At 33.2% G+C, this 23312-nt stretch overlaps 5 protein-coding genes and 1 long non-coding RNA gene across 9 annotated transcripts; 2 read left to right on the top strand and 4 right to left on the bottom strand.

The window, feature by feature from the left end:
- Positions 927-4178, bottom strand: LOC109329470 (wall-associated receptor kinase-like 8). The gene is given in 4 exon segments (XM_019563152.1): positions 927-2253; positions 2797-2833; positions 2864-2914; positions 2916-4178. Coding segments are annotated over 4 exon segments (2232 nt in total). The 5' UTR covers positions 3864-4178; the 3' UTR covers positions 927-1057.
- On the bottom strand, positions 3444-23182 carry LOC109329467 (patellin-4-like). 2 transcript variants are annotated; one of them, XM_019563148.1, is made up of 6 exons: positions 23021-23181; positions 21614-22529; positions 21226-21495; positions 20524-20784; positions 3509-3514; positions 3444-3459 (listed from the first exon to the last, which is right to left on the bottom strand). In XM_019563148.1, exons 2-4 carry the CDS (start codon positions 22520-22522, stop codon positions 20527-20529), a joined length of 1437 nt encoding a protein of 478 aa, XP_019418693.1. In that variant the 5' UTR covers positions 22523-22529; positions 23021-23181; the 3' UTR covers positions 3444-3459; positions 3509-3514; positions 20524-20526. The 2 variants fall into 2 exon arrangements, with proteins under 2 accessions (XP_019418693.1, XP_019418694.1); XM_019563149.1 differs by lacking the exons at positions 3444-3459; positions 3509-3514 and having other exon boundaries at positions 20522-20784; positions 23021-23182.
- LOC109329473 lies at positions 7373-8127 on the top strand. The gene is made up of 2 exons (XR_002105537.1): positions 7373-7898; positions 7970-8127. It is a non-coding gene; the product is annotated as an uncharacterized LOC109329473 (long non-coding RNA).
- On the bottom strand, positions 7946-11804 carry LOC109329462 (alpha-glucosidase). Of its 3 annotated transcripts, none has more exons than XM_019563143.1 (6): positions 11590-11804; positions 10493-11208; positions 10126-10356; positions 9386-10020; positions 8148-9031; positions 7946-8117 (listed from the first exon to the last, which is right to left on the bottom strand). In XM_019563143.1, the coding sequence occupies exons 1-5, from the start codon at positions 11796-11798 to the stop codon at positions 8153-8155; spliced, it is 2670 nt and encodes an 889-aa protein (XP_019418688.1). In that variant the 5' UTR covers positions 11799-11804; the 3' UTR covers positions 7946-8117; positions 8148-8152. The 3 variants fall into 3 exon arrangements, with proteins under 3 accessions (XP_019418688.1, XP_019418686.1, XP_019418687.1); XM_019563142.1 differs by having other exon boundaries at positions 7964-7987; positions 8123-9031; XM_019563141.1 differs by having other exon boundaries at positions 7946-9031.
- Positions 13080-16180, top strand: LOC109329471 (wall-associated receptor kinase-like 8). The gene is given in 4 exon segments (XM_019563153.1): positions 13080-14287; positions 14289-14339; positions 14370-14406; positions 14854-16180. Coding segments are annotated over 4 exon segments (2211 nt in total). The 5' UTR covers positions 13080-13360; the 3' UTR covers positions 16050-16180.
- Positions 17403-20240, bottom strand: LOC109329464 (berberine bridge enzyme-like 21). The gene is made up of 3 exons (XM_019563144.1): positions 19562-20240; positions 19195-19425; positions 17403-19089 (listed from the first exon to the last, which is right to left on the bottom strand). The coding sequence occupies exons 1-3, from the start codon at positions 20223-20225 to the stop codon at positions 17522-17524; spliced, it is 2463 nt and encodes an 820-aa protein (XP_019418689.1). The 5' UTR covers positions 20226-20240; the 3' UTR covers positions 17403-17521.

The raw sequence follows: 23312 nt of genomic DNA, 5'->3' as shown, positions 1-23312 counted from the left end.
AAATCTAGGCGCAACAACATATACTCAACAACTTCAGTGTTTGTTTTTCTGCATTAAGAAGTAGGATTAAAGCTGAACAATGACTACTATTGACAAAAGAAAATTATTTAAGACAAAATATGGAATATTAAAAAATAGAGTAATCTAGAAACCTAACATGTATATACTTAAATATGAAGTGGGAAGCTATAGTTTGGTTAGTTATAACAAAAAGCATTGAAACACTCCAAGTGATGAGAAATAATGTTAAAGTTGTTACTTGATTTCGGTTTGTTAGTTGTAATATTGTTTTCGTTAATCGATTAAGAGTTTAATTAATCGATTAACTAGTTAGTATATAAATGACGATTCCTTTATTCCTTGTAATTCAATTCATTCATTTTCAGTAATGAGAAATATCAATTCTTTAAGCATTCTTTCTCATTCTCTTTTGTCATCTTTCTTGTTTCATCAAGAAGATTCAAGCATGCCTCCTACCATTTTAACAAAATATATCCTTGCTGACTTAGTGTGTCAATAGTCACTACCATGCAACACGCACATGTTTGTGGATGTGAATAAGTCTTTGGTCCACCATGACATTAAACAACTTATTTTGTTTTTAATATCATGACTTAGCCAATTTGCCCAAGGCATACAATTGAATAAGTACAATGAATGTGACATAGAGCTTATTGAAATCTAAGCTATTTACTCGTTTGTACTATTCAAGTCAGATTTATATTGGTTGGATTTATTTATATCAACACAACAAAAAAATGATTGGGTGTCCCCAAATGGCTTAAACATTGGGATAATGAATTTATAAGAGAAAGTTTGACTTCAAATATTCATATACATTCATATACCCTTAAACTTATGTCTCACTTCCTTTAATAACTTCTTTGTGTAACTTCAAAATACATTAAAATAACAGCAGCAACAACTACAATAAAACACAATATGATATCCTTATTTTGGTGTTCAGGGAACATTATTGCTTATACATATATGCTTCCATAGTGGATATATAAAACTAATCTTATTTTTCACTTGACAATACATGTAAGAAAAGTCACTAACTATCTGATTTAAGAATAGGCATAACCTCAGAAGAGACTATTTCAGTGTGGATAATGGGCAATGTATTAGGCATTGAATATCCATCAAAATGTTGGTACTCATGAGTTCTTGCAAGCTCTATTTCTTCATAGTTTTGCTTTGCATTAAACCTTCTATCTCCCCCTTGTATCCTTTCTAGTTCCAATGTGACTTCTTTCATAGTTGGTCGTTTTCTCCCATTCAACTCTAAGCATGCATATGCAAGATTGGCAACTGCATTGATCTGTTCTTTATCTGATTCCTTTGCTACCCTTTTGTCAATAATCTCAAACAACTGATTTTCCTCCATAGACAGAACAAAATATGAAGCTAAATTTCTTGCTTCCTCAGAGCTTAACACAGATATTGGCCTTTTCCCAGTTATAAGTTCAGCAAGAACTACTCCAAAACTGTAGACATCACTTTTATCTGTAAATTGACTTGTATGAAAGTATTCAGGATCCAAGTAACCAAAAGTACCTTGAACTACTGTTGTAAGATGAGTAGCTTCTATGGAAACTACTCTTGATGTTCCAAAGTCTGCTACTTTTGCTCTATACTTTTCATCCAAGAGTATATTTGTTGATTTGATGTCTCTGTGGTAAATGGGCTGAGATGCAATGGAATGTAGGTAAAATAGAGCTCCTGCAATTTCTATTGCAATTCTTAAACGAATATCCCATGTCACTGGCAAGTCTTCATTTTCGACATGCAAATATTCGAAAAGGTTGCCATTGGGAATGAATTCATAAACAAGCAAAGGAATTTTTGTCTCCAAACAACATCCTAACAACTTAACCACATTTCTATGGTTGATTTGTGAAAGAACAGCAAACTCGTTGATGAATTCTTCAACCTTTCCTTGGACCTTAAACTTTTTCACTGCAACAATTTTACCATCTACAAGCATGCCTTTGTAAACTGTACCTTGGCCTCCCTTTCCAAGAACTCTATTCGCATTAAATTTGTCGGTGGCCCTTTCTATGTCCTTTAAGGTAAAGAATATTTTGTGAACACTAACTTCCTCAGTAGACAATCTTTGTTGTAACAACAAACCTCCGTTTCGTTTGAAGAACTTTTCTTTGCGTTTCTTTATCACTCTTTTCCTTAAAGCTTTATATGACCACCATAGACCAAAGAGTAAAATAACAGATCCAAGGCTTGATGAAACTCCTACACATTTGGCCCAATAACATAAGATATTATATGTCTTCTAAACATGATTGCTCCTATATTAATATTGAAAATGATGTTTTATACCAAGTACAACACCCATGCTAAACATTGTGTTCAGTGTGAGAATAGTTGGATAGTATATATCATACTACAAAGTTAAAATGAATGCATTACATGCAGATGTGAGTGAATATATAGAATCCTGATCAACACATAGTTCGCAGGGATGGAACTCGGCATCGCCAAAACTGCCCCTCCTAAATCAATTCCTTAATATACATTATATATTATATATGATTTCGGGTAGAAGTTAATTATGGTTGATTTTTCTTAATGCGTGTTCAACTTTTGTCCCCTGTACCCATTTTTCTGGTTTGGTTTCTAGGGAGGTGACATGATTAGATACAATATGAACCTAATAATATTTTAAACTTTCTCATATTGCACTATTGTTGAAGATAACTTTAAGTTTTGTCTAACCAGTATGAACCAGAATATAGAACAACTTTTTTGGGGGAAGGAAATAGAGATTAAACGTACCTTCTATAGCCCACTTTTTGGAATGAGAATGATTATTCTGACTATACCAACCATTCTCATCAACTACACCTGAAACATTGAGAAGGAAGTGATTAAAAGTGTAGTGTGTGTATGAGTATATATTATGTGGTGATTAGTAGAACTTTGATGTGTGAAATTTGAATAATTAATGTATATCTAAGTTGCTGGAGAGGGATCATACGAGTGCAGCTTCCAGAAATATAGGGATTGCCTTCGAAGCCATCATTACACCCACATTGCCAACCTGATGAGTTTTTGTTTTGTGAGGAAGAAGTAATATTTGAGTTATAGCATTGGGAATGTGAAGAGTGATTCAGCTGGTTGGAATGATTGCTCATCACCTCGTTAACAATCTCCCACTCAAGTACTGCAAAAACAAGTTCATGTCTATCCAACTGATATAGGGACTCATTTTTAACACTACTACTAATGAAGGCATGATTACACACATCAGTCTTACTTTCGTTATTCATATCTGAAAGTGTTACATTATATTCTGAAAGGTGCGAAGGTAGTGAAGTCTCGCAGCAGGATATGCCATGGCAACCTTTGCCTCCATAGAAGCTGACGTCATCAATGTGATCACAAATGGACACACAACCACAAATTGTTGACCCATCTGATTGCAAAAAAGCAAGTTTGTTGCAACCATAGGCCATAAATGTGTTATAAGCTTGGGAATACCTGAAAGGACTTCCTTTCAGGTCTATGACTGGCTTATTAGTTTTACCATGGCAATTCCAATAGAAGATTGGGTTCATTATCATAATATAATCAAAACCAATGTTTCTCACCTCCAAATTCAGAGATTTAAGGTAAGGTGTATAACCAGAATTAGAAGTACTGGATCTGCATTCTATCTCAAACCACTTGTGCAAATAGCAATTTGGATCTTTCATTCCAAATGGATAAGAGATGGAGACATCGCCACATGTTGAATCACAACCAGGCTGTGCTATAATCACATTTGGTGGATAAAATGAATATAATGAATATACAGGCAATATTATCAAAATGATTATGTGAAATGTAAATTGCAGAATCATTGTAGCTAAAACAATGATACTTATTTTGGAATTTGGAGAGAGTATGTAAAAGTGTAAGTATAACTGTGTATCTATCTTAGATAGAAGAGGACTTGTTATACTCCATGTTTATGTCTATGACCTTCACATCTTCTATTTATGAACAAAAATCTTCAACAGTGATTTGTTCTATATTACTTCTTTTGCCACCAAGACTTGTGCCTGCTTGACCCAAGTAACTTCCAAGAAATTATATTGCCTTTACAAAGCAAAATATCATAGCCACTCAATTATATCAACTACATTATTAGTGATAAGGCAATTAATAATCTTTCAGATTTTTCTTCTTAAAATTGTTATAAGGCATGTGTGGATACAAATGGTTTTGCTTGCATATGAAAAAGCTCAATGATAACAACTACAATATTTCACATTTTTTAGATAAAAGGGGCAAAGTTCAAATTCATTTCGAAAATGTTATTTTCTGTTTAGTTGTATCAAAAATATCTCTCACCTTTTGGTAAGTAACTAATTCCTTTCTCAACTAAAGTGTAACAATTTGAAGTTGTCCTTTGAATTTTGTGTCAGATTCCTCAATTCACAATCCTCTTTATGGTTTGTCATATGGCTTATCTGATACAAATGACAAGAGAAATGATTAAAACAAAAAACCAAAAAAAGAAAACACCAAAGAAACAAATAATAGTATATGCTGAAGTTTTAATAAAAACAATGACCAAAATCTATTCCAAAATCGGTCCCATTATCAGTATGGTACAATAATTATATCGGTCATGCAATTCTCCTAGTTAAAACCGGTTATATCAGTTATTTTTTCAATTGAACCGAACTGATCATACTAACCAGTTTTTATTTAAAATTATTTTTTTAGTGAAAATATAAAAAAATTATTAGTTTTTTATTGATTTTTCAACATTAATGCTAATATATTATATTTGATGATGTAGCAGTTATTCTTATAATTTTTTATACTCTACCTAGCCACTTTACATATTTAAAACCATAATTTGGATATTTATTATTAACCATGCATAACTAAGAAACATTCTTTATCTCCTCAGTGACATAAACTGTTGTAGTTTTACAACTCAAATAACCATGATTGATAAAAAAATTAAACTTTAAAAAAAGTTTACACAACAATATAATTGATATTGATATATTTATAGTGTTGGGTAACAGAGCTATAGAAAAGGAGTGTAATATATAGGTAAAGATTTATATATAGTTATTACATTATTTATTATTCATTTGTATTAATTTTTGAAGAATTAATAATAATTAAATATAAATGATGAATGTGAACACCAAATTTTGTCCAGCCCAAAATATTTTTTCAAAAATATAAACGTGTTCCAAAAATAAAAATAAACATGTGTCAAAAATGATTAATGAGTAATTATTAACTAAATAATCATTAGATATTATCCTATTTTCTTTTCTTTAAGTAGCTTAATAATCACTTACTATCCTAACATATTCCACTTCTAGAAGAAGAAAATATACATGTTAAATGTCACATAATTTTCATTTTCTTAGTTAAATAAAATAAAGTACACTATGTATCTTTTTGTGACTCTATAAAATCCGAAGGGTTGTTTTTAGGTAATGCAATAATTAGGGAATTTTGTAATACCAACCTTTCCCTCTTGATAAAAGGAAGAGATTGTATTGTGAGCTTGCCTACTCTTATGAAGTGTACTAAACACATTAAACTAACACTTCACTTTCATTATTAGTTCAGTTTATTAATGGATAATGATGATGATATAGATTCAGACCATTATGTATATCAAAGTAATAAAGTGAATAATTTATACCAGCCGAAATAACTTCTCCTCTCATGGTGTAATTTTCATTTTCTATATTGCCCTTAACATTATTTAATTTTTACAAAAAAACTATATAATCATAAGTAACTACCACCACTGCATTAATTAACCACATATCTCATCTTAAATTAAACATTATCATAATCACACAAAAAATATAATATAAAGTACATCGAACACAACAAATACATTTTAATTCAAAAAAATGAAATATATAAAAATTAAATATGTAGTATCACACAATATTCGCCGGCAGACACGAAGTGCTTATACACACTAGTAATAATAAAATAATATTTTTACTCTTTTTTTTGTAAATAACTAACTTCTTTCGGACTTCGTGATTGTTCGTCCTAACAAGTGTCATTTATCAAACCATCTATATTGGAAAATCATTAAGGCCTTATACTACCTAACCAACACTGTGTTCGTATAATAATAAAATAATATAACAAACAATAAATACAAAATTTTTAAAAAATGCAATGAATAAAAAAAGGGAATGGGAATAAAAAAAGTATCTCGAGTCTTATAAATGAAAAATCTTTGTCGGGAGAGTTAGCCTTACCTGTGTGTGAATTCCCTCCTCGAATAGGATTTTGCCTCGAAAGGATACTTGTGAAGAAAAAGAAAAGGACAACAGCACGTTACCCCTCTCCAGCAACAAAAGAAAGAACCAAAGGGATTGAAAATTGAAATCCCTAGACCACAAATTTCATGCGGCGGCAACCATAGCCAGAACTGGCGGAGGCAGCCGCCGAGTGGTGTGTGGCTTCCATGGTGTCGACGCAAGGACGATAGGAGTCCAGCCACCAGGATGGGTGTGTGGTTACGGCAGCAACCACCGTTGCAGCGTTGGCGAACAGTTACCCCTAAATGCGGTGATATTGGTGTATAACGCCAAAGTGAAGTAATGTCTTTTGATTTTCAAGTTAATTGAATGTTTTTAATATACTGATTTTGATTTATCAGCGAAAGGTGTTTATGTAGGTAGCATTATAACATGTATAAACAGTGAATGAAAAATCATTTTTGCTTAAGATTGTTTCAGTATATATGATGAATGAATAACTTGCTAATGTGTGCTGTTCTAGTCTTCTTTGGATGCAAGTCACAGTGGTGAATCCACTTTTATTGCCTTAGTGCAAATATTTTATGGTAAAGTGGAAAGGGTGAAGGTGGTGTAAAGTTCATAGTGTCATTACAAAATTCCAAATTATTGCATTAGCTACCAATACAGCAAAAAACAACCATTTGAAGATACTTTTAATACACTTTTTATTTTTATTTAATTAAGAAAACGAAAATTATGTGACATTTAACATGTATTTTATTTTTCCAGAAATGGAATCTGTCTATAATTATGAATTATGATAGTAAGTGCTCATTTAGTCATTGAATACCCATTTAAAAAATTGTTTACAAATTAAAAAGGAAAATAAGATAATATCTCATGATTATTGAGCCAACAATTACTCATTAAGCATTTTTGACACATGTTTATTTTTATTTTTGAAAAATTATTCTGGCCGGACAAAATTGGGCATGCACGTCTATCATTTATATTTAATAGAAATAAATGTTAAATAATATAGTAACTGTATATAAATTTTTACACTTATATTACATAGATATTACACTCTTCTATTACCCAACATTATGAATATATCAATATCAATTATATTGTTGTGTTAACTTCTTTAAGGTTTAATTTTTTTATCAATCAGGATTATTTGAGTTGTAAATATAATCTGATGTTGCTATTCATGAATCATGGTTTGCATCTTTATGCAAAATGTTTTATTAACTTGTGGTTTGCAAGAGAAAGTATTTAATTTAAAGGAGTGGTAATCAAGTCTGTTTTTGATGAGTGATAAGGATTAAGGAGTTCAATTTCTCCTAAGGTTTCGTGCTTGAATATAAATGTTAAAAAAAATGTTTCCAGTATTTTAGCTGGTTTATGAGTAAATAATTAATTCTAGCATTTCAAGTAACAAATAATAAAATAATGTCAAACCTGCATGTAAGTTGGGATTTCTATATTGATTGAAGTCATTTAGGGTGCTGTATCATGCATATTAGTCTGTCAAGTTAAAAAAAACTACAAGAATTGATGTCACTGAGGAGATAAAGAATATTTCTTAGTTATGCATGGTTAATAATAAACATCCAAATTATTGTTTTAAACGTGTAAAGTTGTTAGGTAGAGTGTAAAAAATTATAAGAGTAACTGCTACATTTAGTGCATCAAATATAAGCTACCTCCAGTAATAGGTAGTACTTGCCATTCATATTGACATACAGATATTTTCATAATTGAGCTTCATAGCCATGCTGAGTTTTTGACATTATTCTGTGGTACTTAGTTCTTATACAAAACATGACACTTCATGAACATTGGGAAAAAAAAGGTACTACTTATTTTTGCATTGCAGCTATAGTGAGAACTTACTTTCTCTACTTGGTTTCAATTTCCAGCTTAAATTCCTCTCCAATAAGCTGTGACAATTCTGTAACTTCTACAGTAACAAACTCAGAGGAGCTATTGAACTGTGCCTTCACATCACTCTTCCCTTTTGAGTTTGTCAGTGTCCCGTTCTTCTTATTAGTTGATATCTTACCCTTAGGTATCCCTAAGATAGTTACCTTGTTTATGGTCCACTTTTGGTTTAGAGAATATTTTCCATTAGTGACATTAGATGCAACAGAAATACTATTGTTCACTAATGTGGCATTAAATTTTACCAATGTCCAATCTTCATTCCCTCCTGCAAAGTCAAGTGTCTCTCCATCATCTAAGAAGACTTGTCCAGAACTAGTTCCATTGCTACTAGCAACAACCAAGAGTTCAAATGCAGTCTTCCTCGCGGCTTCGGTTGTTTTTGCTTCTCCTTGCAAGGCCAAAATATTACCTTCCCCGACATGCACATTTATGTGGTCAGATGGTGCATCAAGAGTAACTTTCTTGCCTGATTTCACAGTCACAGATTTCGAGAGATTGAAAAGTTCAAACCAGTTTCCTGCAGGAAAGTATGCTTCGACTTTGGTTTCCCCGGATTTTAGTACAGGTGACACTAGAACCCCTTTGCCTAGTAGAAACTGTGAATTTATTCCATATGTTGCGACATCCTCGGGGAACGAAAAGAAAAGGGGTCGTGCAATAGGTGTTCCTTTAACATGTGCTTCGTAATTTAGTGTATAGAAATAAGGGAGCAGTCGATATCGGAGGGCAAGTACTTTCTTAGCTGATGCAGCAACTGAGTCCCAAAGGTAAAGCTCTTGCCTCCTTGAATTTTTATCAGAATGATCTCTTGAAAAGGGGTAAAAAGCTCCCAACTAGAAAGAGGAAAAGAAAAAAGTTAGACATGTATATATAGTTGTTATAATGTGCATTTCATTTCACATATGATTCCTTCATATTTTCCACTAACCAAAAAATCATGGCAGTTTCCACATGTAATTTTGGTAACTTCTATAGTTTTAGGCAAGTATGTCAAATTGTGAATACTAAGTAACTATAGTTTTAGACAAGTAGATGTGGCATTGTGAATACTTAGTAACATCTGGTTGTTCTGTAGTTTTGTTTTGTAACTACTATAGTCTTTCTTAAGCAAGCATATGTGAATAATTAGTATCATACAGAGAGTGAAAAGATTATCCTATAATACTGTGTTTGACGGTCAATTCTACCTGGATCCAGCGCCTGCAAAGTTCTTCATTAGTATCTCTTAAGAAACCACATATATCTGCCCCAACCATTGGAATTCCAAAGATTCCAGAATTTAATATTGATGGTATAGAGTATGCCAAATCATTCCATGAAGCAGCATTATCTCCTGTCCAGTGTGCTGCATATTTACCAGAGCTTACAAAAGTTGATCTACTGAGAATGAATGGCCTTTTACCAGTTATATTAGTTAGAGCCTTGTGAGTTACTTTGGTTTGTAGGAATCCATACAAATTGTGGACATTATACTCAGTGACATTACCATAATGCAAAGATGTTGCTGGGATTGCGTTGTTATTAATTTGCGAATTTTTTATTTTGTAGGGAGGGTCATCGAGACTTGAATTTTGAAGGGGACCAGAGGTGATGAAATTAGATGCTTCATTCATGTCAAGCCAAATGCCATCGAATGCGAGTTGGTCCCGAAATAATTTGATTTCATCACCCCAAAATGCTTGGCCATTTGGATTTAGAAAATCAGGGAAGTAAACATCTCCAGGCCAAACTTTACCCTTATAATTGGTTCCATTTCTCTTTATGTAGATATCAGCCTTCAAACCTCTCTCATAGGTTCCATATGTCTCATTTATAGCAATACCTGTTTACAAAATTATCTTAAATCAATAAAAGATGCAGAGATTCTTCAATAAACATTAAGAGAAGGGTATGTTTTAAAAAATTGCATGGTGTTAGAGTTAGGTACCAGGGTCTAAGATTGGCACATATTTCTGACTATTGTTGTGTAGATTGTCAACAAGTTTTTTCATCTTATCCTGTGGAAAGTTGACAGGATCAAGTGTGAAATCTTTGTAAGCGTCCATATAATCAATATCTGTCCATAGAACTTCAAGGGGTATGCCTGTTTTTGAATAATTTGAAACCACACCCTCAAGATCACTTACATTCTTGTAGCCATATCGACTCTGATGAAAACCTTCACAAAAGAGATAACAACTATGTTTATTTGCATGAGAAGTGTATAAACTCAAAATAGAAAACACTTTACACTGACATGCATGAAAACTAAGCTCAAAATAAAAACATTATACTATACATGAGTTATGACTTACCAAAGGACCAATAAGGCATAGGAGCAGGCCTTCCAATGAGTTCAGTGTACTGTTCCAACACCAATTCAGGAGTGGATCCAGCAAAAAAATACAGATCAATAACTCCACCAATAACCTTATAAGTTATAATATCACCACCATAGAAAATGTCCATTCCATTGCTATTTAGCAGCAACACCCCATGTGTGGTTCCACTCTTCACTTTTCCATCTTTTGAACCTGATCTCACATCCATATAAAATGGATGAGAACCATAAAGGTTCTGATCAACGTTCAAACTACCAATATCTGCATTCCACAAAGTCAAGGCTTTTTGGTAATCTGGTTGCAGCTTGAATGAGCTCTTGGTATGCTCCCCAAGGCCATAAAGTGAGGACCTATCTTTAGGGAGTTGGGAAGAGAGTTGCAAGTACTGGTCTTTGAAGACAAGAACTGATGCAGGGTTTGAAGAGTTTGAAGAAGAGTTGAAGAGGACATCATTGGAGGATTTTCTAGTGACAGTAAAGCCAAAAGGGGTAGTGTTGTGAAGGGTGAAGATAAGGTCTGAGTTCTCAATGGTGAGAGAGTGTTCTTGCTGAATGAGATTGTTGTTGAAACCTTGCTTGGTCTTGTTGGAGGAATCAGAGGGGCCTCTAGGAAGCACTTCTTCTGGGATTTCCCATCTTTTGTTGTTAGAATCAGTGATTCTTATCCTTAACCTGTCCTTGGTCTCAAAACTGCAACTCAAAAAAAACCAGCAAGTAACATATTCTAATGCATACCATATATGTATTTTTGTATGTGATATAAATAGTAGATGTTAGAAGGGAACAATTGAATCTTAATGTGTCATAAGTAGGACAATTTAGTATCATGGTTATATGTGAAATTCATGGTTTGATGCAATGCAAGTTATGCAGCAACTGTGTTAGTTGCCTATTGTTTGTGACATATATTTATGTTTGTCTATATACGTGTCATATAAATAGTTGATGTGAGAAAAGAAGTAAATGATTATTTAAACCTTATATTATTATCAATCATTATTAATTATACGATATTTATATATAGTTGGAATCAAATTGAGGGTTTAATACAACAATAGTGTTAGTTTTCACCTGGCAGTAAGGTTAAGGTTTTTGATGTCATTTCCATAGACAGAGGATGAGTTGATGAGATTAAGGTTAGCAGTCAAAGATTGTCCTGAGGAAGCATTGTTGAGAGTTGAGATTGTGTAACCAAAACCAGCAGCTGAATTTCCATCATCTGCTACAACATATGAACAGATGAGACCAAAACATATGCATAAGAACAAAGGTACTGTCATTGGTAGAGACATGAAAATGATGTGGATATGAAGCAGGAAAAGAAGATATTTATAATGACCACTCACTTTCGTTAGAACCAAGCCACGTTTTTCATATGCATTCGGTTTTATCTTATTTTATTAGTATTATACTTGTGCGTTTGCACAGATTGATGATCCCTTTGAAATGATAAAATTGAATGACTTCTAGAAGGAGTTACTGGAGGAAAGAAAAATTTATCTGTGAGAAATTTGATACGGAAGAGTTGTGAAGAATGTAGTCGAAATGTTAACTCGTGACAAGATATAAAATGAGAATGAAGGGAGAGAAAAATGTTAGAAAAATCTTACATGAATCTTACATGTGAGTTCTTCGGTTTGTTTGTGAATAATTTACATGTGAAAAGTTAAACATCAAGAAATTGTGATAAATGTAAGCAAAATATAAATTTGATATATAAAGTAAAATGAGTGATGGAAAGGAGGGGAGAAAAATTAATTGTATTTATTTTAATGAATAAGTTTTTTTTATGTTTATTTTGAGAGTTTAAAAAGGTTAGAAAATAAGATAGAGAAATATATTTATATGATTAAGAAGTTAAGAAAACATTAAATTATAGTTAGTAACATATGTCCCACTACAAAATTTACCAAAAGGACCTCAATAAATCAAGATATTAACACTCTGTCCACATATACTAAGATGATAATATCATTAACTGTATGAATTATTTTATATCCTAAGCTTGTTTAAATATTTATCATTAAATAACATGGAAAAATATTTTTTTGTTTTTTTGTTGTGTTTGACAATATAAGATTTCCATCCTATGCATTCATATGAGGGTCACGTAATCAAGACTACTTAGTTCTTTGTATAAAAATGTTTTGCTCATTAGGTTTTATTTTGAGCAAGGTTTAATTTTTATCCATGATTCCAACTTAAATGAGTGAAATACAACTCTCATTTTTGATACCTCATCTCATATTAAGCAAAAAAAAAATCACCATTTTATTGCAAAAAAAACATTTTTATTATTACACAACTTTAATTAATTCCCAACGAATTTTAAGAAGTTGAAGTGCAGTTCTCATGTTCGGACAGTACATCAGACCTTGAAATTATAGTCAATTTATTTCACTTATTTCATTAATCTTTATTTAAATATTAGGGAATTCATTTATAACATGAGAGTAAGGAAAGGGTATTGGTGACCAATCTTATTTCATTAACCGGGTGATATTGGTGACCAATCATATAGAACATAATTTATTTTATTAATTGCCTTATCACTAATAATGTAGTTGATATAATTGAGTGACTATGATATTTTGCTTTGTAAAGCTAACATAATTTCTTGGAAGTTACTTGGGTCAAGCAGGCACAAGTCTTGGTGGCAAAAGAAGTAATATAGAACAATTCACTGTTGAAGATTTTTGTTCATAAATAGAAGATGTGAAGGTCATAGACATAAACATTGAGTATAACAAGGTATCTTCTATCTAAGATAGATACACAGTTATACTTACACTTTCACATACTCTCTCCAAATTCTAAAATAAGTATCATTGTTTTAGCTACAATGATTCTGCAATTTACATTTCACATAATCATTTTGATAATATTGCCTGTATATTCATTATATTCATTTTATCCACCAAATTGGATTATAGCACAGCCTGGTTGTGATTCAACATGTGGCGATGTCTCCATCCCTTATCCATTTGGAATGAAAGATCCAAGTTGCTATGTGGACAAGTGGTTTGAGATAGAATGCAGATACTATACACCTTACCTTAAATCTCTGAATTTGGAGGTGAGAGACATTGGTTTTGATTATATTATTGAGATAATGAACCCAGTCTTCTATTGGAATTGCCATGGTAAAACTAATACGTCAGTCATAGACCTGAAAGGAAGTCCTTTCAGGTATTCCCAATATGGTAACAAATTTGTGGCCTATGGTTGCAACAAACTTGCTTTTTTGCAATCAGATGGGTCAACAATTGGTGGTTGTGTGTCCATTTGTGATCACAATGACAAAAGCTTCTATGGTATTGGTTCCAGCGTCATGTCCTGCTGCAAGGCTTCACTACCTTCTCACCTTTCAGAATATAATGTAACACTTTCAGATATGAATAACGAAAGTAAGACTGATGTGTGTAATCATGCCTTCATTAGTAGTAGTGTTAAAAATGAGTCCCTATATCAGTTGGATAGACATGAACTTGTTTTTGCAGTACTTGAGTGGGAGATTGTTAACGAGGTGATGAGCAATCATTCCAACCAGCTGAATCACTCTTCACATTCCCAATGCTATAACTCAAATATTACTTCTTCCTCACAAAACAAAAACTCATCAGGTTGGCAATGTGGGTGTAATGATGGCTTCGAAGGCAATCCCTATATTTCTGGAAGCTGCACTCGTATGATCCCTCTCCAGCAACTTAGATATACATTAATTATTCAAATTTCACACATCAAAGTTCTACTAATCACCACATAATATATACTCATACACACACTACACTTTTAATCACTTCCTTCTCAATGTTTCAGGTGTAGTTGATGAGAATGGTTGGTATAGTCAGAATAATCATTCTCATTCCAAAAAGTGGGCTATAGAAGGTACGTTTAATCTCTATTTCCTTCCCCCAAAAAAGTTGTTCTATATTCTGGTTCATACTGGTTAGACAAAACTTAAAGTTATCTTCAACAATAGTGCAATATGAGAAAGTTTAAAATATTATTAGGTTCATATTGTATCTAATCATGTCACCTCCTTAGAAACCAAACCAGAAAAATGGGTACAGGGGACAAAAGTTGAACACGCATTAAGAAAAATCAACCATAATTAACTTCTACCCGAAATCATATATAATATATAATGTATATTAAGGAATTGATTTAGGAGGGGCAGTTTTGGCGATGCCGAGTTCCATCCCTGCGAACTATGTGTTGATCAGGATTCTATATATTCACTCACATCTGCATGTAATGCATTCATTTTAACTTTGTAGTATGATATATACTATCCAACTATTCTCACACTGAACACAATGTCCAAATGTGTAGGAGTTTCATCAAGCCTTGGATCTGTTATTTTACTCTTTGGTCTATGGTGGTCATATAAAGCTTTAAGGAAAAGAGTGATAAAGAAACGCAAAGAAAAGTTCTTCAAACGAAACGGAGGTTTGTTGTTACAACAAAGATTGTCTACTGAGGAAGTTAGTGTTCACAAAATATTCTTTACCTTAAAGGACATAGAAAGGGCCACCGACAAATTTAATGCGAATAGAGTTCTTGGAAAGGGAGGCCAAGGTACAGTTTACAAAGGCATGCTTGTAGATGGTAAAATTGTTGCAGTGAAAAAGTTTAAGGTCCAAGGAAAGGTTGAAGAATTCATCAACGAGTTTGCTGTTCTTTCACAAATCAACCATAGAAATGTGGTTAAGTTGTTAGGATGTTGTTTGGAGACAAAAATTCCTTTGCTTGTTTATGAATTCATTCCCAATGGCAACCTCTTCGAATATTTGCATGTCGAAAATGAAGACTTGCCAGTGACATGGGATATTCGTTTAAGAATTGCAGTAGAAATTGCAGGAGCTCTATTTTACCTACATTCCATTGCATCTCAGCCCATTTATCACAGAGACATCAAATCAACAAATATACTCTTGGATGAAAAGTATAGAGCAAAAGTAGCAGACTTTGGAACATCAAGAGTAGTTTCCATAGAAGCTACTCATCTTACAACAGTAGTTCAAGGTACTTTTGGTTACTTGGATCCTGAATACTTTCATACAAGTCAATTTACAGATAAAAGTGATGTCTACAGTTTTGGAGTAGTTCTTGCTGAACTTATAACTGGGAAAAGGCCAATATCTGTGTTAAGCTCTGAGGAAGCAAGAAATTTAGCTTCATATTTTGTTCTGTCTATGGAGGAAAATCAGTTGTTTGAGATTATTGACAAAAGGGTAGCAAAGGAATCAGATAAAGAACAGATCAATGCAGTTGCCAATCTTGCATATGCATGCTTAGAGTTGAATGGGAGAAAACGACCAACTATGAAAGAAGTCACATTGGAACTAGAAAGGATACAAGGGGGAGATAGAAGGTTTAATGCAAAGCAAAACTATGAAGAAATAGAGCTTGCAAGAACTCATGAGTACCAACATTTTGATGGATATTCAATGCCTAATACATTGCCCATTATCCACACTGAAATAGTCTCTTCTGAGGTTATGCCTATTCTTAAATCAGATAGTTAGTGACTTTTCTTACATGTATTGTCAAGTGAAAAATAAGATTAGTTTTATATATCCACTATGGAAGCATATATGTATAAGCAATAATGTTCCCTGAACACCAAAATAAGGATATCATATTGTGTTTTATTGTAGTTGTTGCTGCTGCTATTTTAATGTATTTTGAAGTTTCACAAAGAAGTTATTAAAGGAAGTGAGACATAAGTTTAAGGGTATATGAATGCATATGAATATTTGAAGTCAAACTTTCTCTTATAAATTCATTATCCCAATGTTTAAGCCATTTGGGGACACCCAATCATTTTGTTGTTGTGTTGATATAAATAAATCCAACCAATATAAATCTGACTTGAATATTGCAAACGAGTCAATAGCTTAGATTTCAATAAGCTCTATGTCACATTCATTGGACTTATTCAATTGTATGCCTTGGTCAAATTGGCTAAGTCATGATATTAAAAACAAAATAAGTTGTTTAATGTGATGGTGGACCAAAGACTTATTCACATCCACAAACATGTCTTGCATAACTATTCATACTAGAGTCAGCAAGGAAATACTTTTCTCATCACTTGGATTGTTTCAATGTTTTTTTTAGAGTGTATAAATGGATAGCTCCAATTAACAAACTATTAGAAAGATGAGTTAAACGAGAGCACATAGCAACTTATAATATTTGAGTAAGGATTTCTTAGAGACAATTATCACAAAAAACAAATGAAACAATAATATGGTAAGACTCTTTTATCCTTTCATATACAATATAATAACATTTTTACTATTAAAAACACATGTAAAATTATGTACTTGTTTATCCGTTTATTCACAATATTTACACATTTATTGTTGATAAGATCTTAGATTGACAACAAGATTAGAACTTGTGTAACATAAATTGCGCATTTTTCGCAACCAATTAGGCCACATGATGTAACAGTAGCTTGTGTCGGATTCTTAAGAATTATTTATTGAACATGACAACGTTTGCATAGTAAAATTGGAAGATTAAATAATAGTTCCGAGTACCCTAATAATCAATGCACAACATCACTAGGCCACATGATGTAACAGTAGCTTGTGTCGGATTCTTAGAATTATTTATTGAACATGACAACGTTTGCATAGTAAATTTGGAAGATTAAATAATAGTTCAGAGTACCCCAATAATCAATGCACAACATCACACATCACAAGAAAATTTAAAGACAAAACGTACAAAAGATAGAGTTTTAAATAAGAGAACCACAAAAATATTTTAATTAGAATCTTCTCCGGTACTAGAATAAGTGAAGGAAAAATATTAAAAAAAATTAATTCAAAATTAAATACAAGTATACTAAGATAAAAAAAGTGGAATTCAATTATTAACTTATATAATTATTCAAAGGAGACACAATATTCATAAGACTATATGAACAATAAAAAAGTAAGACCACATATTCACCAATATGCTTTAATCTTCACTATTTGGTTCTCTAAGCATGTACTGGAATACTTTGTTCATTCCTGAAAAAGTTTTCAGGATCCACTGCATTCTTAATCTTCACTAGTCTATCAAAATTGTTATTAAAATAGATAGTGCCATAAACTTTCCCTTCTTCAAAGCTATTCTTATCAAAATGATTGATACCAATATCAATGTCTCTATAATTTATATAAGCACTTCTTGGATTACTTGACACAAAAGGGGTCATGAAACTGTGAAGATTCTTAGCCTGATTTGTGAAATTCTGTGCTGCAGCTTCTGATGGATCATCCCAGTTCACAGAATACTGGATTTTAAACAAATTCCCTGCACGATGAGGAAATGGTGTAGCATCAGAAGCAATCTCAGCCATTTTTCCACCATAAGGATTGAAAACAAATCCAACTTTTCCTTGCTCAATCATCTTTTTCCAAATTGATTCCAAATCATGTTTGGAAATAGCTTTCTGCACATAATCAGATTTCCTCTTACCAAAACTTGCTGAGTTGAGATTCCTATCCAAAAGGGTCTCTGGCTTTGCACCATTGTTAAAAGCATCATCATCATTCCACCAAATAACAGAACCAATCCAACTTGTTTCATTACAATCCTCTTTCTTCAATCCAAGAAGTGGAAACTCATTCCTCAAAATTGAAACAACCTCATCAACTCCTCCTAGAAACAAAGCCACAACAGATGCACGAACAGTTTTACTCTTTTTCACTTTTTTTGAAGTCACAGGCTGCAATAGAAGCCTCATGAAAAGCCTATCATCAGTATTTGGAGCAACCTTTTGCCATTGAACAACAAGATCAGTAGCATTCTCTTCCAAAGTCTTCATAACCCGAAAAATCGTCACGATTTTGGGTACTGAAACCAACTTAACAGTATAAGATAATACAACACCAAAACTTGCTCCTCCACCTCCTTTAATAGCCCAAAACAAATCCTCCCCCATAGATTTTCTATCAAGAAGTCTACCTTTAACATCAACAATTTGAGCATCAATAACATTATCAACAGAAAGACCATATTTTCTTAACATATTACCATACCCTCCTCCACTTATATGACCACCTACCCCTACTGTAGGACACACCCCTGCAGGAAAGCCATGAACTTTACTCTTCTCCCAAATCCTATAATAAACTTCACCAAGTGTTGCACCAGCTTGGATCATAGCAGTTTCTTTTTCTATATCAACATACACTTTTCTAATGTTGAAAAGGTCAAGTATAATAAAGGGTTCATCAGAGATATAGGAAATACCCTCATAATCATGGCCACCACTCCTTATCTTGATTTGGATCCCAATGCTTTTGGCACAGATAACAGTGCCTTGGACATGAGATTCTTGAAGGGGTGTGACAATGATTAATGGTTTTGATGTTGAAGTAGTGTTGAAACGTGCGTTTCTGATGTAGTTTTGGAGAACGGTTGAGAAAGAAGGGTTGGTTTGAGAAAAGACTATGTTGTTGAGTTGTGTTGATGACTTATAATTGGTTCCATTTCTCTTTATGTAGATATCAGCCTTCAAACCTCTAACATAGGTTCCATATGTCTCATTTATAGCAATACCTGTTTACAAAATTATCTTAAATCAATAACACATGCAGAGATTCTTCAATAAACATTAAGAGAAGGGTATGTTATAAAAAATTGCATGGTGTTAGAGTTAGGTACCAGGGTCTAAGATTGGCACATATTTCTGACTATTATTGTGTAGATTGTCAACAAGTTTTTTCATCTTATCCTGTGGAAAGTTGACAGGATCAAGTGTGAAATCTTTGTAAGCGTCCATATAATCAATATCTGTCCATAGAACTTCAAGGGGTATGCCTGTTTTTGAATAATTTGAAACCACACCCTCAAGATCACTTACATTCTTGTAGCCATATCGACTCTGATGAAAACCTTCACAAAAGAGATAACAACTATGTTTATTTGCATGAGAAGTGTATAAACTCAAAATAGAAAACACTTTACACTGACATGCATGAAAACTAAGCTCAAAATAAAAACATTATACTATACATGAGTTATGACTTACCAAAGGACCAATAAGGCATAGGAGCAGGCCTTCCAATGAGTTCAGTGTACTGTTCCAACACCAATTCAGGAGTGGATCCAGCAAAAAAATACAGATCAATAACTCCACCAATAACCTTATAAGTTATAATATCACCACCATAGAAAATGTCCATTCCATTGCTATTTAGCAGCAACACCCCATGTGTGGTTCCACTCTTCACTTTTCCATCTTTTGAACCTGATCTCACATCCATATAAAATGGATGAGAACCATAAAGGTTCTGGTCAACATTGGTACTAGGAACATATGCATTCCACAAAGTCAAAGGTTTTTGGTAATCTGGTTGCAGCTTGAATGTGCTCTTGGTATGTTCCCCAAGGCCATATATTGAGGAGCTATTTTTAGGAAGGTGGGAAGAGAGTTGCAAGTACTGGTCTTTGAAGACAAGAACTGATGCAGGGTTTGAAGAAGAGTTGAAGAGGACATCATTGGAGGATTTTCTAGTGACAGTAAAGCCAAAAGGGGTAGTGTTGTAAAGGGTAAAGATAAGGTCTGAGTTTTCAATGGTGAGTGAGTGTTCTTGCTGAATGAGATTGTTGTTGAAACCTTGCTTGGTTTTGTTAGAGGAATCAGAGGGGCCTCTAGGAAGCACTTCTTTTGAGACACATGATCCTTTGATCATAATCAATGTATACAAGATGATGGAAACATATCAATAAGAAAAAAGAGACATGACTTGGAAACTTATCACAAGTTACAATTATGAACCAAATTTTTGCTCAAAATCTTGAAAGAATATGTGAATAATAGACTTTACATACATTATTGTCACAGAAAAGAATGAACTATTTTTTGGATAGGAATAAATGAATTCTCAATCAAATATCACTCACTTAGAAAAAAAGTATACTCCATATAAAAATCATCATGTAAACCAAACACTAGAACAATAAAAGAATCCTCTTGTTCTTCACAAACACTTCTCAGAATGAGTTATTATTGTTGTTGTTGTAACGATACAGAACCCTTTTCTTCTTGTTTGATGTGTTCTCTAGAGTGAGGATAACTTTCCCTGGTTCATTGTTCTTGAATGTGTTCCTAATAGGCCCTTCATTTGAACCAATCTTCTTCACTTTTTGGACAATGATTGTGTAAGAACCTTCATCATTAGGAACAAATTCCTCCTTGTAACTCACCTCCCAACCCAACACAGTCAAATCCCACCACAAAGTGTTCCCAACCTGTTGAATGCAACAACCTTATAAATCCAACATTCCTATTTCTATAGTCAAGTACAAAAGAGAGAATACATAAAATACTTCTACTAAACTTGTTTATACTAAGATATAATCTTGGACATTTAATGCAAACTTAGTTTAATTTTAAAACAATAAGATATCTGGTGTCACCATGCGGGGTTCTCTTTGGTACGGGTATGTAATAGGGGTGTATTCAGTATGGTTTTTCTAGCTCTCTGCATGGTCATTTCATTCCTTAATGGAAACCAATTTGCAAAAAAATCATGAATTGGTACATGGTTTTCTACCAAAATGAGAAAAATTGTGTTTCATGCATATATAGTTTAATTTTAATAGACTAACAATTCATGCAAAAACCACACATGTTGCATGTAGTTAAACTTTTCAGAGCATAAAATGAACAATTTTTACAAAAGTTGGTACCTCCAATGCAGGAATCTCAATAGTTGTAGTTGATCCAGCCTTGAGAATGAGTTCTGAAACAGCAGCATCTTGTGTAGAGAATTCAGAGTCATTTTTCCTCTTGAAACCACCATACTGAACAGGAATCTCCTCAATTGGAATGTACTTGATAAGTGTTTCAGTGACCTTAGAAGGACGAGAAACCACAAATTTGCTCTTTGCTCTTTGAGTTAAGAATGGAGATAAAAGTGCATTCAGAGCATAGAACCAGAAAGGAGTATTGATTAAAATCTACAATCAAACACAAACACATTCATTAGTTACTTAGAATGTCAAATAGATTCAACATAATAACACATTGCTAAACAAAATTTTCAGAAAAATGGAAAATTGGAAGTTTGGAACTTACATTTTTTGCTACCATTTCAGGATAATTGTCTTGCAAAATTGCAAGAAATTGGTTTGCAACATTGCGAATCTTCGAAGGACCAGGGGAGTTCTTAAGGTCATTGATTTGAAGCAAAGAAGAAACACCACCTGGCTTGAAATTCAGCTTCTGAATACCCTTCTCCATCAATTGGCACCTCCACCTCAAGAACTCAGTTAGCTTCTCTTCTGTTCCAAAAGTCTTCTGGTAAAGCTCTTCGCTTTCGAACACACCGAAGATGTTGTAACATACCGGGTGCCCTTCATGATCAAAACCACTCATGTAAGTTATAGAAGCCAAATCAGTGCCAAAATCTTCATCCACAATAGAATCAATCTTTGATTCCTTCCTCCATTTAAGGGTCTTCTTAAGCATCTCAAATGCATCATTCACTTTGAAATCTCTTGCCCTTAAGAACTTCAACAACACCACATCAGTGCCTTCAGCACCTTTGCTTGGTAAAAGGGGTACTCCCCAAAGAGACACATCTTTCTCTACTTCAACTTCTTCTTCACACTTTCTATCCTCTTCCTTCTCATCACTTTCTTTAGCACCTTCTTCTTTCTTCTCTTCTTCAATTTCCTTCTTTTGTGGTTCTTCTTTCTCAAAGAGATTGTTACCTAAGATAGCTTCTTCAAGCTTTGTCTTGAACTCATTCAAAGCCTTCCTCTCAAACTCTTTGAGGTCAGAAAGGAAGTTACTTTCTTCCTTGTAAGAAGAACTTTTCTCCACAGTTTTGGGTTTGGATTCTTCATCCTTTGGATCCTTCACAACAACAAGGTTCTCTTCTTTTTCAACAACTTTCTGGGGCACTTCTACTTGTGCAGCAACAACCTCAGTTTTCTGTGTTCCTTCTTGAGCATTAACCTCATAAACAACCTCAGCTGTCATGGTTACACTACACATTGAAAAAACAAAGCAAAAAAATGAAAACTTGAGACAAACCCACAAACTTAGAAGTACCAAAGGATTTGAAAAACCAAAAAACAACATTTGAGACAAACCCAGAAATTTAAAACTGACAAAGTACATGAAAAATAAAACTTGAGACAGCCCCAGAAATTGAAAAGTTACAAAGGGTATATAAAAAGCCAAAACAAAATGGCAAAAAATTATAACTTGAGATAAACCCAATAATTTATAAGTGACAAAAGATATGAGAAGAAGAAAAAAGGTAAACTTGAGACAGCCCCAGAAATTAAAAAAAGTTACAAAGGGTATATAAAAAACCAAAAAGAAATGGCAAAAATGATAACTTGAGATAAACCCAGAAATCTATAAGTGACAAAAGATATGAAGAAGAAAAAAAAGGTAAACTTGAGACAAGCCCAGAAATTTAAAAGCGAAGAAAGATATGAATACCTTAAAAAAGAAGGAATGAAAAAATACCTTAGTGATAATGGTACAAAAATAGAGAAAAATGTGTGTTGTGTTGTAAGAGAGTTGCTAAGTTTAGAAAGGTGGTGAGTTAAGAAGGGTTATATAGAAAAGTGGGAAAATGATGAAGAAAGAGAATGATTAGTCTCAGCAACGGTAACATAACTGGATCCACCGCAGAGAGTAGCCGTTGGAGATTCTCTATTGAGTTTTGCTATGAAAAGCATCAATGTGGCCCCACCATTATGAACATGCTTCAACATAGGATTCCCATACACCTATTACCTTTGCTTCGAAAGTGAGA

This window comes from Lupinus angustifolius, chromosome LG16 (assembly GCF_001865875.1).
Source record: "Lupinus angustifolius cultivar Tanjil chromosome LG16, LupAngTanjil_v1.0, whole genome shotgun sequence".
Classification (NCBI taxonomy): Eukaryota; Viridiplantae; Streptophyta; class Magnoliopsida; order Fabales; family Fabaceae; genus Lupinus; species Lupinus angustifolius.
This window is presented reverse-complemented; position numbering and strand designations above follow the sequence as displayed.

What these genes read in the sequence shown, in the direction of transcription:
- LOC109329462 (XM_019563141.1), bottom strand. Translation starts at nt 11,798, where the DNA reads ATGACAGTACCTTTGTTCTTATGCATATGTTTTGGTCTCATCTGTTCA. An exon ending in AACCTTAACCTTACTGCCAG is followed by an intron (nt 11,209 to 11,589) that starts GTGAAAACTAAC and finishes TTTGAGTTGCAG; the next exon opens with TTTTGAGACCAAGGACAGGT. An exon ending in TGTGCCAATCTTAGACCCTG is followed by an intron (nt 10,021 to 10,125) that starts GTACCTAACTCT and finishes TTTTGTAAACAG; the next exon opens with GTATTGCTATAAATGAGACA.
- LOC109329464 (XM_019563144.1), bottom strand. Translation starts at nt 20,225, where the DNA reads ATGATCAAAGGATCATGTGTCTCAAAAGAAGTGCTTCCTAGAGGCCCC. An exon ending in TATGCCTTATTGGTCCTTTG is followed by an intron (nt 19,426 to 19,561) that starts GTAAGTCATAAC and finishes TCTTTTGTGAAG; the next exon opens with GTTTTCATCAGAGTCGATAT. An exon ending in TGTGCCAATCTTAGACCCTG is followed by an intron (nt 19,090 to 19,194) that starts GTACCTAACTCT and finishes TTTTGTAAACAG; the next exon opens with GTATTGCTATAAATGAGACA.
- LOC109329467 (XM_019563149.1), bottom strand. Translation starts at nt 22,522, where the DNA reads ATGACAGCTGAGGTTGTTTATGAGGTTAATGCTCAAGAAGGAACACAG. An exon ending in CTGAAATGGTAGCAAAAAAT is followed by an intron (nt 21,496 to 21,613) that starts GTAAGTTCCAAA and finishes GTTTGATTGTAG; the next exon opens with ATTTTAATCAATACTCCTTT. An exon ending in TTGAGATTCCTGCATTGGAG is followed by an intron (nt 20,785 to 21,225) that starts GTACCAACTTTT and finishes TGCATTCAACAG; the next exon opens with GTTGGGAACACTTTGTGGTG.